The sequence below is a fragment of the Synchiropus splendidus genome, chromosome 13 (genome assembly GCF_027744825.2).
Source record: "Synchiropus splendidus isolate RoL2022-P1 chromosome 13, RoL_Sspl_1.0, whole genome shotgun sequence".
Taxonomy (NCBI): domain Eukaryota; kingdom Metazoa; phylum Chordata; class Actinopteri; order Syngnathiformes; family Callionymidae; genus Synchiropus; species Synchiropus splendidus.
This window is the reverse complement of record NC_071346.1, coordinates 13,158,181-13,174,381: the sequence shown is the minus strand read 5'-3', so window position 1 is coordinate 13,174,381 and position 16,201 is coordinate 13,158,181. Positions and strand designations below refer to the sequence as shown.

At 43.6% G+C, this 16,201-nt stretch overlaps 1 protein-coding gene across 10 annotated transcripts in view; it reads left to right on the top strand.

Annotated features, from left to right (window-relative positions):
* Positions 1–16,201, top strand: part of tnr (tenascin R (restrictin, janusin)) — a 173,428-nt gene that overhangs the window by 135,223 nt on the left and 22,004 nt on the right. For all 10 annotated transcript variants that reach the window (XM_053883868.1, XM_053883865.1, XM_053883862.1 and 7 more), the window contains 2 exons: positions 402–521; positions 3,129–3,272. In XM_053883868.1, the coding sequence (XP_053739843.1) occupies positions 402–521; positions 3,129–3,272 (264 nt within the window). The remainder of the gene's footprint in view (positions 1–401; positions 522–3,128; positions 3,273–16,201) is intronic.

The following is a 16,201-nucleotide window of genomic DNA, read 5'->3' as shown; positions in this document are numbered from 1 at the left end:
TTTAAGAGGAGGAAATTGTTGATCAGATGAGTGAGAAGTTTCTGACACCACCGTTAAGATGGGACTTTCATGAACTAGCCGTTATTTAGTGATGAATACGAAGCAAATATTTAGCAGCCAAAATGGCCTTCGAGTGTCTCAGGATCTAGTGGAGCTAGTGGATGTTGCCCGGGAGAAGTGCAATTGGCGCAACCTTTTCAAGCTGCTGCCCCAGCGACCATGCAACCCGGTGACGGATAAGTGGATGAGGATGGATAGTTGGATGGCCTAAGATTCTGGAATGTGCTGGAACAATGGGCCTCGATGGGCAGACTAAAAGCTTTGGACGCAAATTATATTCTACTCATTCCAATCCATTTTATCGTCATATGAATATGTTTTGTGTGTGTTTGGCTCTGTAGCGATGGACATGCCTTCTGAACTGACAGCCCTGAACATCACACCCCAAGGAGCCCTTCTGAGGTGGAACCCACCCCTGTCGAGCGTGGACAACTACGTGCTGACGCTCACACAGAACCAGGGTAGGTTTAACGCCTGTTTACGTATATTTATCATTATACTTTCTGTTTGCCGTCTGTACGGTGCAATTGAGATACGCATTAAAGATGAAAATTGATTTGTACCGAGAAGCTATTTTACAATTGGAGATCAGCGTTTGGCGTCCCCAGAGACGACTCAGGTCTATTTATCTTCTTCCCCGAACACTTTATCATTCTTGGTGCAGAGCTAAGCCTCAGTGGAAACATTGCTGTTATTAAATCTCATGTTACTGATTCTGCTCGCGCGTTCACCGCCGTACAGGCACATTGAGATGGTTTATAGATGGCCGACTGCTGTTTCGTTTTATGATTCGCTCTCTGAACTGCAGAAAGTGGAAATTAGCCAAGCTGTCCGGAGAGGAAATTGATCCCTCTGATAATGGCAGATAGTTAGGATCAAACACATGCCAGAATGTTATCAACCCTTCCTCAAAATGATCCAGTGACTTGTGTCATGTGTTACAATCTCTTTTAACCACTGTGTAGTACGTGCCCTCAATACTACATCATGCAATGAACAATGGCGTTTGCCAAAAGTGAGGGGCCGCTCTTTGAAAACACTTTAGAAAATCGTGAGTTCCTTCTTTGTAACACAACCCGAACCCTAACTCCACCATCAGTCATACCTCAAACTATCAATATTCTTTAATAATTGTAGATATGACAATTGACTCAGTGTTAGCAGAAAATGGAATAAACTAGAAACAAAAAACACGACAAATCTATGAAACCACCACTATTCCAAAAGAATGGATCTGTCCTGGAACTGTAAAGTGGCTGCTTGTTGTCCTATGAATACTGAATGTGGAAGAGTTTAAAGGGAATTAATACTTTTTCAAGGAAGTGCATGATCTAAAGAGTGTGTACAGGACGATACTCCATTGGAGTTGAAGTAGATGAAAGCAAAGAATTGTTTTCTTTATTGGCCTGCTCGAGTACTTCTCCTCCACTTCTGTTGAGTTATGGTACAACAGCTGGCCAAGATCCTTAGATGAATTTTAAAGTATTTAGTGTGTCCGACTGAAAGCAAGCATTGTGCTTCACAGTAAGCTGCAGATTTAAATTACATCACTGCTATTGAAGACAATAATGGAAAACGCATTTGTTTATTTATTTCACCTCGAAATATAGCACGATATCACCTACATGCTGTCAATGTGTTTTGCCACAGTGACAAATTTTATAGTATGGATGGCATGCACTTTTTAACACCATGCAATTTGGATGAAAAATTCAGGGCAGCTATGACTTGTTATTTTCATTTGGTCAAAAACAAAACGCACAGTTGATCTCAAAATATCTTGACTTAAAAGTGCGCTGCATTCGCTGTTCTTCATGGCACAGATGCTGTTTTGTGGGGCGTGCTGTTCGTAGTCAATTTGGCTTTGTATTGCTAAATTTGTTTCCCACCACAAACGAGACATGTTTTTCTTTCTAATGTGTTTCCGCTCTGCCATCTAATCTGGATAAATCAGTTGCACTCAGCTCTTAGTGCCAACGTGCAAATTACCCGCTCACACACTGGATCGGCGCCAGATGATTTCAGATACGGTGTCTTTATGCCGGACACATCCTTGGAATCCAACAGCAGCGAGGGTTTAGAGGAGTGCACTGCACGTTGTGATTACATTCCCCGGAGTATCAGTGTATTAAAGTGAGGTCAAGCAACTTCATATTTCATTCAGCGCTGCCCTGCATCACTGAATAAAACATCAATTTTAGCAGTCTTATAAGGTAGGGTGACATGCAAAGTCAATTTCAGGGGCAAAATTAATTCAATAATCATTTGATAGCGGCTCGTGTCGCTCAGTGAGGTCGCGTTGCATGATAGACCTGGATAGTCAAAATACAGATGCAGCAATGTTGAACAGGTGGCCGCCATTTTCAAAGTAAACAAAGTGTATATCAATTTCAATCTTTGACTAGATATCCAATTCTCTAGTTAAATAAAATCCCCTTTTCTCCCAGAAGCCATTTGTATCACAAAAACTACATGTATTTTATGGTTTATGTTTGAAATTGACTGAGGCCATCACTTCTTGGTGCCTGTGCACTGTCCAGCTGCAGCACGATCCTTGTACTGCAGACTCTGCCATACTGTGGCAGCAAGGAGAGGATGCAGAACAACTTCCTGGTTTTCTGCTGTGTACCAAGTTTCCCACTGCCTTACCATTAAATGTGGGAACAGGAGGTACGCCTCTTATTTAGAGCCGGGGTCTAAAGCTGCACAATAGGGCCGCAGCCCTGTTTTAACCAATCACGTGTCAGCTGAAACAAGCGGCACCAGACTCACAATCGACAGATTACAGTCTTCAGACACCTGATTGGTGAAGCTGTGTGTGTTTATTTGGAACAAAAACCTGCACCTATTGTGGCCCTTGAGGCCCAGTTTGAGACCCCTGATTTAGAGTGTCAAGTCACAACATCACTCCACTGGCTGTACGTCTGACCAACACCTTTATTGAATTCACTTTTTTCAATAAATAATGCAGTTTCAAGATCCCACAGCATTATTTATTGGAACGATATTAGACTCAATAAAGACAATAATACAGTTGCTTGAATACACTGCGCTTCATGTGTTTCCAGAGACGGCAGACACTTTCCTTGTGGAAGGAAGCAAGCAAGAGCACCAGCTTTCCAACCTGCAGCCGAGCACCGGTTATTCTGTGGCTCTGTACGCCTCCAAAGGACCCCTCACCAGCGGCACCGTCATAACTAATCTCCAAACACGTACGTTTCCATTTCCCTAATCTTCTTCCCGCGTCGGGTTTCCTCACCTCATCCTCCAGGTCGGGCAGGAGGCCTGCTGTCCCTCGCGGGTGCTCAGCTTTTATTGACTCCCAAAAAATCTGCATGCAAGGTCTTTCACTGTGATGAAGGCTATATTGCTGCCGCTTCAAATTGTTCCCAACAGTGCTGGGAGGGGTTTATATTTAGTAAATCAGAAACAAAGTTGGCTCCTCGAGGGTTTATTTAAAGTGCAGAGAAACAGATTCATCCGTCATACTCGGGCGGTGTTTCCAGCATGTGTTTGTTGACTGCATCATTACATCAACTGGTGCTGAATTGATGAGAAGCTGATGATGCTGAAATAGGAGGCGGAAGATATTAAGTCACGCTAAATGGTAAGTTGATATGTTTGCTTTTAGTGTTGATCATTGATTCAGGATCTGAATGGGAAATGTGTCGGCGATTGAGCAGCCTCATCGCTGCCGGTGCAGTTGAATGGCAGGATTTGTGAGTGCAACTGATGCCTGTTGGGAAATTATCTGTTTACTGTTGAAGTCGGGAAACGTTTAGCATGTACATGCTAGTTCTTTATGGCCTCCAAAGTTATACCTTCAGACCTTCTGTACTTTTTTATTATTAAACTATCATGACAGTGAAGATAAGATTAAGAGGACAAAATAGCGAAACAACACTAAAGGAAGAGTGATAATCAATCCCTAGTCTCTGTGGGGTAACAAAGACCTGACTGATGCATATTTACGTGCCACGTCGTGCAAGGCTTGGGAAGCATACATCAACACATGCATGCCGACGGGCTATTACTTCTGATAGCCATGACGCTTACCATGGCGATGCAGACCCCCCCCAAAAAAAGGGGTGAAAAATGTCCCCATAAAAACGAATGGGGAGTCATTGTCAAGGCGATTGGATTGGTAGCTGACTTGGTGTAGGTTTACAAATGACTCGGGAGAGCGAGGGTAGTTTTAACAATTTACTATAATAAATAATGTAAACACAAAATACATACAGGAACGATGAACCAAGGGCGTCAACACAAAAGCGCGGTGTGAGGAAACACGAACAGAGGCAGGGAAGAATGTGGACCAGAAAACAAGCGAATAAGATCAAGAGGTCCAAGCTCATGAGGCCCAAGTAACTAAAAGCGCTCGGTGGTGGATCTACTCACACACACAGGAGGAATAACTAACGCAGAGAAACACGAAAGGTGAGTCGAAACAAAAACACCCACACGCGCTGAAGCAGCAAGAAGAAATCTAATGAAAATGGAGAAACGAGAGTAACTAAGGAGGTGGCTGAGAGAAAATGTCAAGCACGCACGGAATTTAGAAATGCAGGAGCACGAGACAAGCAAAGGTCGAGAGAGATTACCGTGAGGACACGAAGCAACCATCTGGAAACAAGAGCTGGAACCGAAGTGTTGAAATCCATGCGAGCTTGATGAGCAAATGAGTCCCAGCCGTGTCGCTCGGAAAGCTGGGGAAAAACAAGGAAACGGAAACACGGAAACAAACACGCAATAACAAAATAAAAGCATGAGAGAACACAGAACATGACCTACCCACCTGATTTTGCTCGACTTTGAGGCTTGGTCCTGTCGCCATGCTTTCACACAGAGGCAGCGGCTTGAATTAGAGTCAATGGTGAGAGTGGTGATGCAACAAGTCACGAATGACCAGTCTGTTTTTTCCCCCCGGTGAGCAAAGATGGCAAACGGCTGATCAGCTTTTCTGTTTCAAGATGGTCCTTTGAGATCATCCTGTGGTCTGAGGTGCTTTTGTTTCTGATTATCACCATCGTAAATATCAAACAGGTTCAATATTCACTTGTTGTGTATTTGGACTGTGACGTGGAACATAATGTGGCCACTCAGGAAGCGAGTCAACTGATATACACTGAAGCAAAGAGAGAAGTTTTCATATTTATAGATTTGATGAGTTACTCTTTAGTTTGAGTCCGCTCTCTCTTTCTGACTGACTTCCATTATATTGAAAGCATGTTTTAGGATTTGTACCTCGCCTCCAGTAGTCAAATTGAGTCCCCGCCCCAGCTCCACCATGAGGCGTGGCAACTTGTCCTTCAGATATATAATCGTGGCTTCTGTTTTCTTAGTAGTGGTCCGAGGCTTTTTGAGGTCAGACTTGCAGTTTGTTATCAGTGACCATGTTTTCATGCAGAGAATAGCCCGACCCAATTTAATGTATCCACTGGTCACATCATTTTCTGCATATTCAACTGGGTTGCATTGTCATTTTAATACCATCTATTAGCTTTAACTGCGTGTAGTCTTCATCTATAATGTTTATGTTGTATAAACAAGAAATAATTATCAGTTTGATTCCCTGCTGAACTGAGGTGCACTGAGATGCAGCAAGAGGGGATGTGTTCCACTTCAGCTTGCCCGCAGCACAGCTAACTCTATTTATCTATCCGATGAGAAGAAAAAGTTTCAGTCAGCAGCGGAGTTCATGTCCCCTAAGAATTAGCAGCTACCTGTCCTGCACTGCAGCAAGGATAGATTATAGGGAACAAGGAACTAGACCCAGGCCACATGTTCGCTGCGGAAAGTTGAACACAAATGAAGCTGAGTAAAAGTCCTACCATTAAGTGGAAATAAAATCCCACCATTTAGTGGAAACAAGAGTTTTAGGTTAAGAGCCAGATGGTGTCTCTCAGGTGTGTCAGGGAGGCTGTGAATATGAAAAGAAAGTCGGTCACTGTCCAGTGGAACAGACTTATTTTGGCCCCTTTGTTGAGGAAAATGATTTCTGGGTTTCATGAAAATAGACATTAAGTTATTCGGGGATTTGATTTGCAGCTTTCATCCATGACAACTCTAAAATCCCTGTTTTTCAAGCTAAATTTATTCATAATATAAAGTATAACAAAACTTGTGAGAAAGACATTTCGACCTCCAGCAGTAAATTACTATGTCGGTTGGAAACAGTCAGTTTTCAGAATAAAGAAGCGAGCAATTCAAAAGATGTCTTTTTCAGCAGCCGGGTTCATGTAACATAGTATTTCCAGTTGCAAATTGCAGATCGCTACTCTTCAGTTGTTTTTGCAGAGCCAGTCCATTTCACTGCTCGACAATAAAAACAGAGATTTCCTGTGAACCTCTTCGCCTTGGTGGCCACGATCGGGTTTGGTGGCTAAGGGAACAACTGTGTCTGCTGAAGAAATATCACGACAGTTTCTGCTACTTATAGTGACTAATAGTGAAATTGTATTTCATGTATTTAAAGAATAAGCAAGTGAGACTTGCTGACTTGAGAGCTGTTCAACAGTATAATGTGTTCTCACCACAGTGCTTTGCTGGGTGGTGCAGATGATCCTCTCTGCAGACTGTGCTTGTCTAGCTAGGGGACAGACCCAAGCATTGATGGAGGTGCAGAGATCAGATGTGCAAAACTTAACTATCTGCTGCTACATTCTCAGTTGTTGCAGGAAGGAACATTCAGGGATTGGTCATTGATGTTGCCATCTATGTTGAGGGTCCGCTTCTGGGAGGTGAAGCAGCCCAGGGCTTTCTTGACCTCCTCCAGAGCAGCTCAGTCTCACTGCTAAAGTGTCACATTTGATGGTTCACAAGTGGACAAGTGGATCCCTGATGCATTTTGGCAACACAGTCTCACTGCCAAGGTGTCGAGTAGCAACTACTCGCGAGTGCTGATGATGTTTTTTGGTATATAAAGTAGCTTATGTGATCGTGGGCTGACCAGAGGTGGGTACAGCACGGGGGCCACATGCGGGGCCTAAAGTTTTTCAGATGTTTGTTTTGTGTCTTTTTTTCTCCAGATTGTGATATTCATTTTAACAATATTGACTTCAAAAGAAATCAAAAGAAAGAAACAGATATTGAAGAAAATACATTGCTATCAAGTGTTTGTCTGTAATAATTTCCTTTTTTTTAATATAAACGTCACAAAATTGAACCTTCGTTTAAGGTTATTTTTCATTTGACCAACAACGTGGCTCACACGGCTCACTTGCCTCCTGAGCTGGAATGATGGTGCCGAAATTGTGGCATCAAATGACATCCGTACCATACCGTTAGAAGGGAAACATTTGATTCAATTGAACGTCGAATGTGTCTAGATGCAACGCAAAACGTTGACGTCTGCGTTGTCCGGTGCCCGAGGTCCATCGAAATGTTGCGTCATAGGAGAGAGAACATGTCCAGAGATACACAACAGCTTGATGGTGAGGGAGGTTTTCCAATGTCCAAGATGTTGTCGGTCTGGAGCTTGCTGAGCTCCAGGAAGTTCCGGTCACATCAGGGAGTCAGGCCTGTCGACGTCTGGTCTGCATCCAGGATGAGACTGACGGTGGTGTCACCAGTGTGAGAGTAGACTTTAGTGAGTCAGTTCCATTAGTCATCAGAAGATACAAGATACAACAATAGTTTTGCTTCAGAATTAAACAGGATTTGTGCGGCCACCAGGAGGCAGCAGACGTGTTCTAGACTAACCACTCCCAATGGAATTTGTTTGACGGACATTGATGCTGCCAGCAGGGGGCAGCTCACCCCTCCTTGTTAATTAAAAGGTCGTAATTGAAAGTTTAAAGCCAGTGTTTCATTGTGCTTTTTTATTTTCACCTTTAACAGCTTGTTTTCTCCGCCGTGTTCCACTTCAGTGGAAAATGTCACAGCATGGACAAGCTGTGAGAGAAAGGCTCAATCGATTGGAGTGGTCAAGTGCATCCAGACTGTGTCTTGGGTCTTGTCATGATTGTGGGGGTATCAAACCTCATGAGAGCATTTTAGCTGGACAATGGTTGTTCTGAATGACACTTATCATTTGGCTTGCTGGACTGTACGTTAATCCTTGCCCCGAGTCAAAGATCTCAGGAAAAACTTGATCAATGGGCACAACAAATATAAGAGTGATTTACTTTCTAGCTGTGGAATGTTTGGTTGTTTCGTGGTGGTGAACTGTAACATCTGTCAGCAAAAGTCTCCTTGTTGTTTCAACACTGAACTGAACTGTTGCATTTCAAGTTCAACTGCTGTTGAAAACCTGAGCTGAAAGGTCAGCAGAGACTTCAGTGTTTCTTGTTTTACTGGAGGATTGGTGTTCCTGTGTGCACCTGGAGCACAGAACCGCTCAGGTCTTATAAAAAAACGGAGCCTCGTGGTTTTTAACAGCAGCGTGCTTGTTGTGTTGCCTCGCCTGCAACATGGAGGCAGCCGGCTCCAATCCCCAAAGGCTGATATTTAAGTTATAGCTTTGGAAAATATGAGATATCTGCTGAGGTGCGCTGTAAGCTTGGAGGCTGTAGCACTGATGCTTTTCTCTTCTGTCAGATGTCTCTTGCCCAAAATTGCTTGGCAGTTTCTCCCCCCCACCCCCAAGTTGTCGAGGAACCTCTTATAGACTTTTGTTCTGTCTGTCTGAGATTGCACAGAGAGAGCAAAAGTTATCAAACTTTTTTCACCTTCTGACAGAAGGTGCTCTCTCCTGAAAGCCTAGTTTGATCTTCATATGGACGATCAATTCATTTGGAAAAACTAACTTGAATACTCACCATAATACCGTGTCAGACATCACAGTAGCATGAGTTGAGCGCCTGCTTTCTGACTTGTACTTTTTAACAGTAATAATATTCATAATAATAATGAAAAATCAGCAGAAAACTAGTCTCAGTTTGTGATCGAATCAAACCAAACAGATAATTTGGGTGAACATATTTGAAAACGTGTGGACTTTGAGGATGTATTAAGTAATAATGTGCATTCATACTGTATGTGAGAGACATTTTGTGTGACACGCAGCTTTCATATTTCCATAACTCCTCAACGGTTTATGCTATGCTGAAAATTCAAACACCATTTGAAAGAAGAGAACCGGGACTAACAGTCAGGTAGTTTCCAGCACATCTGTTCTAGGACCACACCAGCACTGAGTAGGTTTAGTGTGGCCCCAGCATGTTGTTCAGGAGTTATGCAGTCTTCACAGGACAATAACTGCTCACTGATATGGGATTAAAGCATTTCAAAAAGTTCTTGAAAGCAGAAAAAAGTCCTTTCTAATCATGTATCATATGCAGATGTTGATGTTAAAATCTCACTGGGAAGGAGCCGGTCAGGTTTGCAGGGTGATTTATTGACTTTGAAGGCTAGTTTTGGGGTGGAACTGTCACTGTAAGAGAGGCCACTGGGCTGCTCACTCTTGCCCTGAGAAGCTCAAACCACCAGTACCTTGCTCTAAATGACTCGCAAAAAAGCTGAAAAATAAAAGTGTAGGAGTGAAAGTATGTCGATGTAAATAAGTAGAGTAGTTCCAACTTCAGTTTTATCATCTCAATTTGCCATTACACGTCATTGTACCGTGGTATTTATAACATCTTTAACGGTTTTGTATTAAATAACTGATGCATATTGAACATTTATACACACGCTTTGCCATCTTTTATTGCCTGCCTATTGTTTTTCGTAAAGATTTTAATATCAAGCAACTTCGATCGTGTTTCAGACTTGTCGACACCAATGCAGCGACATGTGCACTGCATTTAATCGAGCCTCAATCGTTCCCTGGGCTTAAGACATCAGAGCTTCTGCTGGAACTCCTTCAATCACACAGCCTCTGAGGATTTCCTTCCCTCAGCCCTGCTATCGGACCACAGTTCCCAGCCAATGTTCAATACAGCGACAGCTGTACATCAGTCAGCATCTTGCTTGTGTTTATTACTGACTGCAGTGTAATCAGTAGATGCCTCCGCCTCCGTCTGTCAGATCGCATCTATCTTCAAGTTCCCCTCCACGCTCTTCCAAGTTTGATCTCTCTCGCTGCCTTCTTCTCAGTTTCACCGAACTTTGTTAGCGTATGTTCGCTTTCCAGTTTAATTAACCTCCACCATCTTGTATCAGACGGTGTGTGATGCTCCAGTGCCTCGGCCTAATCTCAAATATTTACTTTCATAGTGGGATACTGAGTTATCAAAGCGCTGTGGACTCATATGCACTTCCTGCTAAAATCGACCTGCATTAAAAGACACATTTGACTAGAGGGTGTAAACAAAAATCTGTTTTTTGGAGACTTCTGTCGAGGTGGATATAGATGCAGTCATGCCTGTCTCGTGCTACAGTTGTTCACCATCAGATCAGCTGCAGGTGGACTAACTGACGGTGCTGCTGTCAAAGGGTTTAAGTAAAACCTTGACTCATGCTTTATGTTTACAATCACTGACTCCCACACTCAACTTTGAACCGTCCACCTTCTACCTATCGCAGCAAGGATGTCAAGTGTGATGAGAGCGGACAACAGTGAGAGGTGATCCACTCCTCCACTCTAAGATTAGTAGAGTGAGAAGACATTTACCATGTTGCTCCACTGAGGATTTAATATTAATTTGAAAATCCCAGGAAACTAGCATATCACAGAACCTCTAACTCTTCATGGGCAATCTGATGTCCGCCGTCAGGATTTCACGTTCTCATTTCAATTGATCGAACCTCCACTAAGGTTGATCCCAACTAGGTATTCTGTATAAATGGTTATACAACATTAGCGTAGCTCTTGGCACTTCTGCTCTAGAACCACCAAAACACTGGGCAGCACACAAGCTGTAAGGAATGCAGTCAGGAGACCCACATGCAGCGGACAGGGACTGGAGATTAAGTTCAGCTGTTTAATTGAGCTCACTTCTTATACTAATTCTCAGTCAGAGGAGTCAAAAATACGAAAATACAAACAGAAACACTCTACTACAAACTAACAAAGGATGTAGGAGAAACAAAGGCAATTCTAAAACACAATGCGAGATGGCGACAGAGTCCAACAAAACAAAAACAAAGCAGCTAAATGAGTCACAAGCGTCCATGAGCGCGAACCAAGTCCAGGAAGGCGAAGCAAGTCCACCGGATCGGGGGGAAGAGGAACCAGGTTAACAGGCACAGACACACTGGAAAACGAATCAATGAGCAAAACTCATGAACAAAAAGCGCATGGAAAAATGTCTATGGTCCAGAGAGGAATCATCCAAGATGTCGAGTCGAACAGGGTGGCTCATACCAGGGTGAACACAAGTGACAAACTGGCGCCAGTTGTCATCTAGCTTAAGGAGTCTGTGTGTCGGGAAAAAGACCCCCAATCCTGGAAGAGAGGCAGAGAAAAAGGCAGGAGCAGGAAGCAGTCCAAACCAAATGGAACAATTTTATTGATAAAGATAGTCAGATGAGGTAGGAGAACGGCGTTGGGAAACCAGTTAGGAGCACTGGTCTGTATCAACTTGTGTTAACTTGAGAAATGAGTTGGAAAATGGCTTTATTTTATCGTAGTTTCCGGACTATAAGCCGCAACGTTTTTCTTGCAGTCTGAAACCTGTGGCTTATACCATGGCGCGGCTAATATATGGATTTTTACAAGCTAAAACTGGATGAAATCAGAGGCGATGAAATCAGAGGCTTTTTATTTACCCTCAAATGCGCTGTTTTCCCCCACGTGTCTGCAGCTCCGCCAACAGAGCTGATCTCCTGGAGGTCTGGAATTGGGAAGAAGCTGCTGCAACCGACTGTGGTGTCGGAACTTTTGGGCATGCGGGCCAAAACAGTGCAACTTGAGCATTTTAATGTGAATAAAAGATGTGAGGAGTTCATGAGTCAAGTTCATGAGTCAGTCTCGATGCCCGAGCCCGTTCCCAAAACTAGTTTTGAAAAGCGTTTTTAACCCATGTGCACCACTGACCTTTCTACAGCACAGACCGCACCACTGCATCCGTGGATTATAGACCGGTGCGGCTTATGTATGAAGAAGATCTATTTTCCCTCTTAAGTTTTTTTTTTTATACTGCAGACCTGTGGTCAACTTTTGCTGGGAGCCTCGGAGGGTCATGTGACGTTATTCAGTTTAGAATCTGGACAATCTGGAATATTTGAGCTTGAAACAAAGGTGTCACAATATGTCATTTCCACCTCATGGTCCAAAGTTGAACACTTTTGAAGTGTAGTGCTACTGAAGAGGAAACGATGAGTCATCGCCATGGGGTTCTGCCGGCGGCAACATTAAGAGATCGAGCCTCGAGTCGTGGAATATTTAATCACCTGTGATGAATCGCCTTTTAATTCAGAATTTTCCACCCTTGGTTCGTCTTGCGCATTAAATCTCCATCACGATGGTCCGTAGTGCCAAGATCTGAACATTAGCGTGACATTAGCGGTGCTGATTGAGCGTGCCTGTGTGCATGACTTATCCTTTATTTACAAACCGCAGGAAAAAAAAAGTGACATCCAATGCAAAATTCTCATATCTGGTCTCCTGCCTGCGAGTTACGGCGGCTGCCCTCTTCCGTCCGCCGCCGCCTTCCTTTGTCACTTTGGCTTTGTTTACGGCAAGTGCTAATGAGACATGAAATGAAGCCGCAGCTCCTCGGCTCGGTCGACTTGTTTCAGTTTCGGAGGAGTTCAGACAACATACCTGCTTCTTCACTCTGCACCCAGGTTTAATTGGAAGCGGAGCAACAGGGAAAAAGGACAAAGACAGATTTAATTGGCGAGAGAACAGTGGCAAAAAAAAAAAAAAAATAGAATTGTTAAAAGTCTTCCTGTAGAACTGTGGAAAATGATTCCAGCGCACACACACGAAAATACATTCCTGTTTGGTCTCCAGCAGTTTGAGTGACACCTTGTCAGTTGATTCAGAAAGGAGCTCAAAGGATAGGATGGCAAGACGCGTCGGAAAAAAGAAGACACAAAAGAACGAATCACAATGAGAGCGCAGCCGCTGAATCGGAAGTTGAGGGCGTCGCAGCGCAGGACTGGAGCAGCATTTGCACAACTGCTTTCGTCGCAACAAGTGCCGTACTAGCTCTTTGTTGGCTCCTTCTTCCCTCTCACTCTTTCCTCGCGCTTTGTGCTTCAAACTGTGTGAAACTGACAATCAGGCCGTCTGAGAAAATGGCAGAATCTTTTAGGAAGTTTTCATGCTGTGTAGTTGTGAGTGACTCACACACCCACGCCGTGCACTTAAGCACACATTATGGCTCAGGCACAACATTAGCTTTGCAACACGCTTATGTATTAGCAGTCACGTGTGCCTACACACTTTGGAGTAGATCCACACTTTTGAAGTACACTTCGACTTGTACGATCCTGCACACACTCTTCCGTTCAAAGTGTGTTTTTAATCTTGGACAAGTTGATGCATACCTCCATTATCCTTGTGCAGACACTCAGTCTTTCAGTTGCATGGCGCTATATTGTTAGCATGTGGCATTGCCATTGGTTTCATCAGGATCCTAAACACTAGTTAGAAGTGACCAAGCATGTTTTCCCTGACTGAATAAGCTTACATGAGAAGCGATGTGAGTATGGTAGCACAAAATAAAACCTGGCCATTTTCTAAGCGTATAAAAAGGAGAACTATAACGTACAGTGGAATTACACTCCAGGGAGCAAGTACGGCGTCAAAGTGCAATGATATGACTGCGCTGCTGTCTAAGCGTTCCCTAGTGTAATTCCGCCAAACGTTAAAGTCCTCTGTTTTATCTCCTTAGAAAATTGCCAGGTTTTGTTTTGTCCAATCATTCTGGGGTCGCATAACTATTTGTGTATTTGAAGAGGGAAAATGTGTAAGTGCTTGGTTGCTTCTTACTTAGTTGTATTCTTTGTGTTCGCAAAGATGAGAGAGGTATGTATCAATTTGTCTTAAGGTCAGGTTAGGACATATTTCCTTGTGTCAAAAACACACAAGCACACACACACCACATATGTGCTCATGGTGTGTCACAGACCCATTTATGCTCCCAATGTACGAAAATGTCCCGATCCCTTTCAAACAATGTTACCCTCACAGATCACATGCTTCCATGCGTTCTTTATGTTGGTATTGCTGTTTGCCAATATATTCACCAGGGGGCGCAGCCCACAGTCATACGTTTATGACAACAACAAACTCTGAAACAAACATGGCAACTGGGGAAGAAGTATTGATAATGTAGCTCTTGCACAAAAGACGAATACGGCGGCGGCGTCTTCATGTCTCATTGAAGCTATGTATCGGTTTGTAACAGCAACACTGCCCGTACAGGTTCCGGTGGTACTGCTCTGTTTGGTCCATGTTTGTAAGCTTTACAATACAGACGAAATGAATCCAGAGCATGGACAGAGGGCTCCGTCCATATTGAAATTGATATGTTACATTGAGCATAAATGGACCTTTCGAAATTCACACACACACTTTCAAGCACAGTTTTGCACCCAAAAATAATGTCAAAACAATAATCCGCGCAACTCACACAGAACTACAAATCCTCACCAACTCACTGCTTTATGCGCACAGACAGAACAGACACGAGCAAAACAGAGACACAGAATCATACAATTAAACATGCACTCTCACACAGCCATCTACCACTACATTAGTACCTACAACCCTCGTGTCGGCTATTTTGAATGGCATGCGACTTACGTCCAATCTGACTTATGACTGGTTGGTAGGAACCGATCCTGGTCGTAAGTCGGATGTTACTTGTGTACGATCAGTCATGCACAAACATCCATACATGATCACACTAAGCATCAAAAACCACACACACACACACACACACGTTTGTCTTCCTATCTTAGTGAGGCCCGTCACTGACATAACCCTTTCCCCAGCCTCTGACCCTAAACCTATCCAGGGTTAAAACTATTTTGTAGTTTTAACCCTCAAAATGAGGCTTAACAAAGTGTGTACTGAAAAATGTCCCCACTCTGTTGATTGAAAACTCGTACAGGTTCTCACAAAGATAGAATTACATGTACACACACACAAACTACAGTAGCACATCCAAGCACTGTGTCACAGCTCTACACACAAACAGCCCTTCATTCAAGATACATCCTGTTCAAACATAGTAAGAAACTCCCTGTCACACGGACGCACAACTACACTCCTAAATAATAATCACAACACACAACTGTCGACACAAACACAGTGCATTTTACCCACCTGAATAAATGAATGAGCCCAAGCGCAGTCGCACATGCAGAGTCGCACACACTCAGACAGAGAGCAGCTAGATGGACTCATACACAACGCTGCCCCTCTCAGCATGAGAACTGAGAACTAAAGGTAAAATTCAGACTTGGTGGAGTTGCATCAGCAGTTGCTCCAAACCGAAATATGGGACCTTAATTGTGTCAGTGTCCCTTCTTTCTGTGCTCTTCCTCACATCATTTGGTGACTGACAGATGTGGCCGCAGTCCTGACGTAAGCGTGTGAAACAGATGCACCTAAATGAATAGGTCATCTATTTCCTACCTGGCTTGAAAATGAGCTTACAGCGTGTCTTATTCGCAGGAACATTGGGTATTGATTCCGCAGGTGTGATGTAAGGTGAGGAAAGTCAGGCCGGCATCTCTGCGAAGGGGTTAAAATATCACAGACAATATGAAGGTGCTGGTTCAGGCTGCGCGGGTGTGATGAAATGTGTGGTAAACTTTGGGTGGGCTTTCTGATTTGAGGCTTTACCCATGTCAAAGGCTGTGGTAGAACAGTCGTGGGGCAGCATCTCGCCGGGGCCCTGCTCACTTCTGTATGCCAGGCATGAGCGAGAAGATAGCTCATCCTTATTCTCAGGGCTTTCTGGTGGATTTGTCTCAGTGGTTTAAAGTCGAGTGGATAAACACGTAATGGTGCGTTTGTCTTCTTTGGCCGGTGAAAGTCTCAATGGGAGTTTAGAACTAATCATAGTCCTTGCGCTTGTTTGGTTGGTGGCAGTTCTGCTTCACCAAATGTGGTTAAAGAAGATCCTGAGATCATTGGGGAGGGATGATGAAGAAGGTTGTCGGGTTCAAGCATAAGCATGGTACCAATGGGCGAGGTCTATTCACTTGTGTGTCCATTTTATGTTGTTTTGGATCAATGTTGCGCTGCGCTATAAATGTGTTTCTGGTTCAGCTCCAGCGTCACAATGGTCCAGAGAAT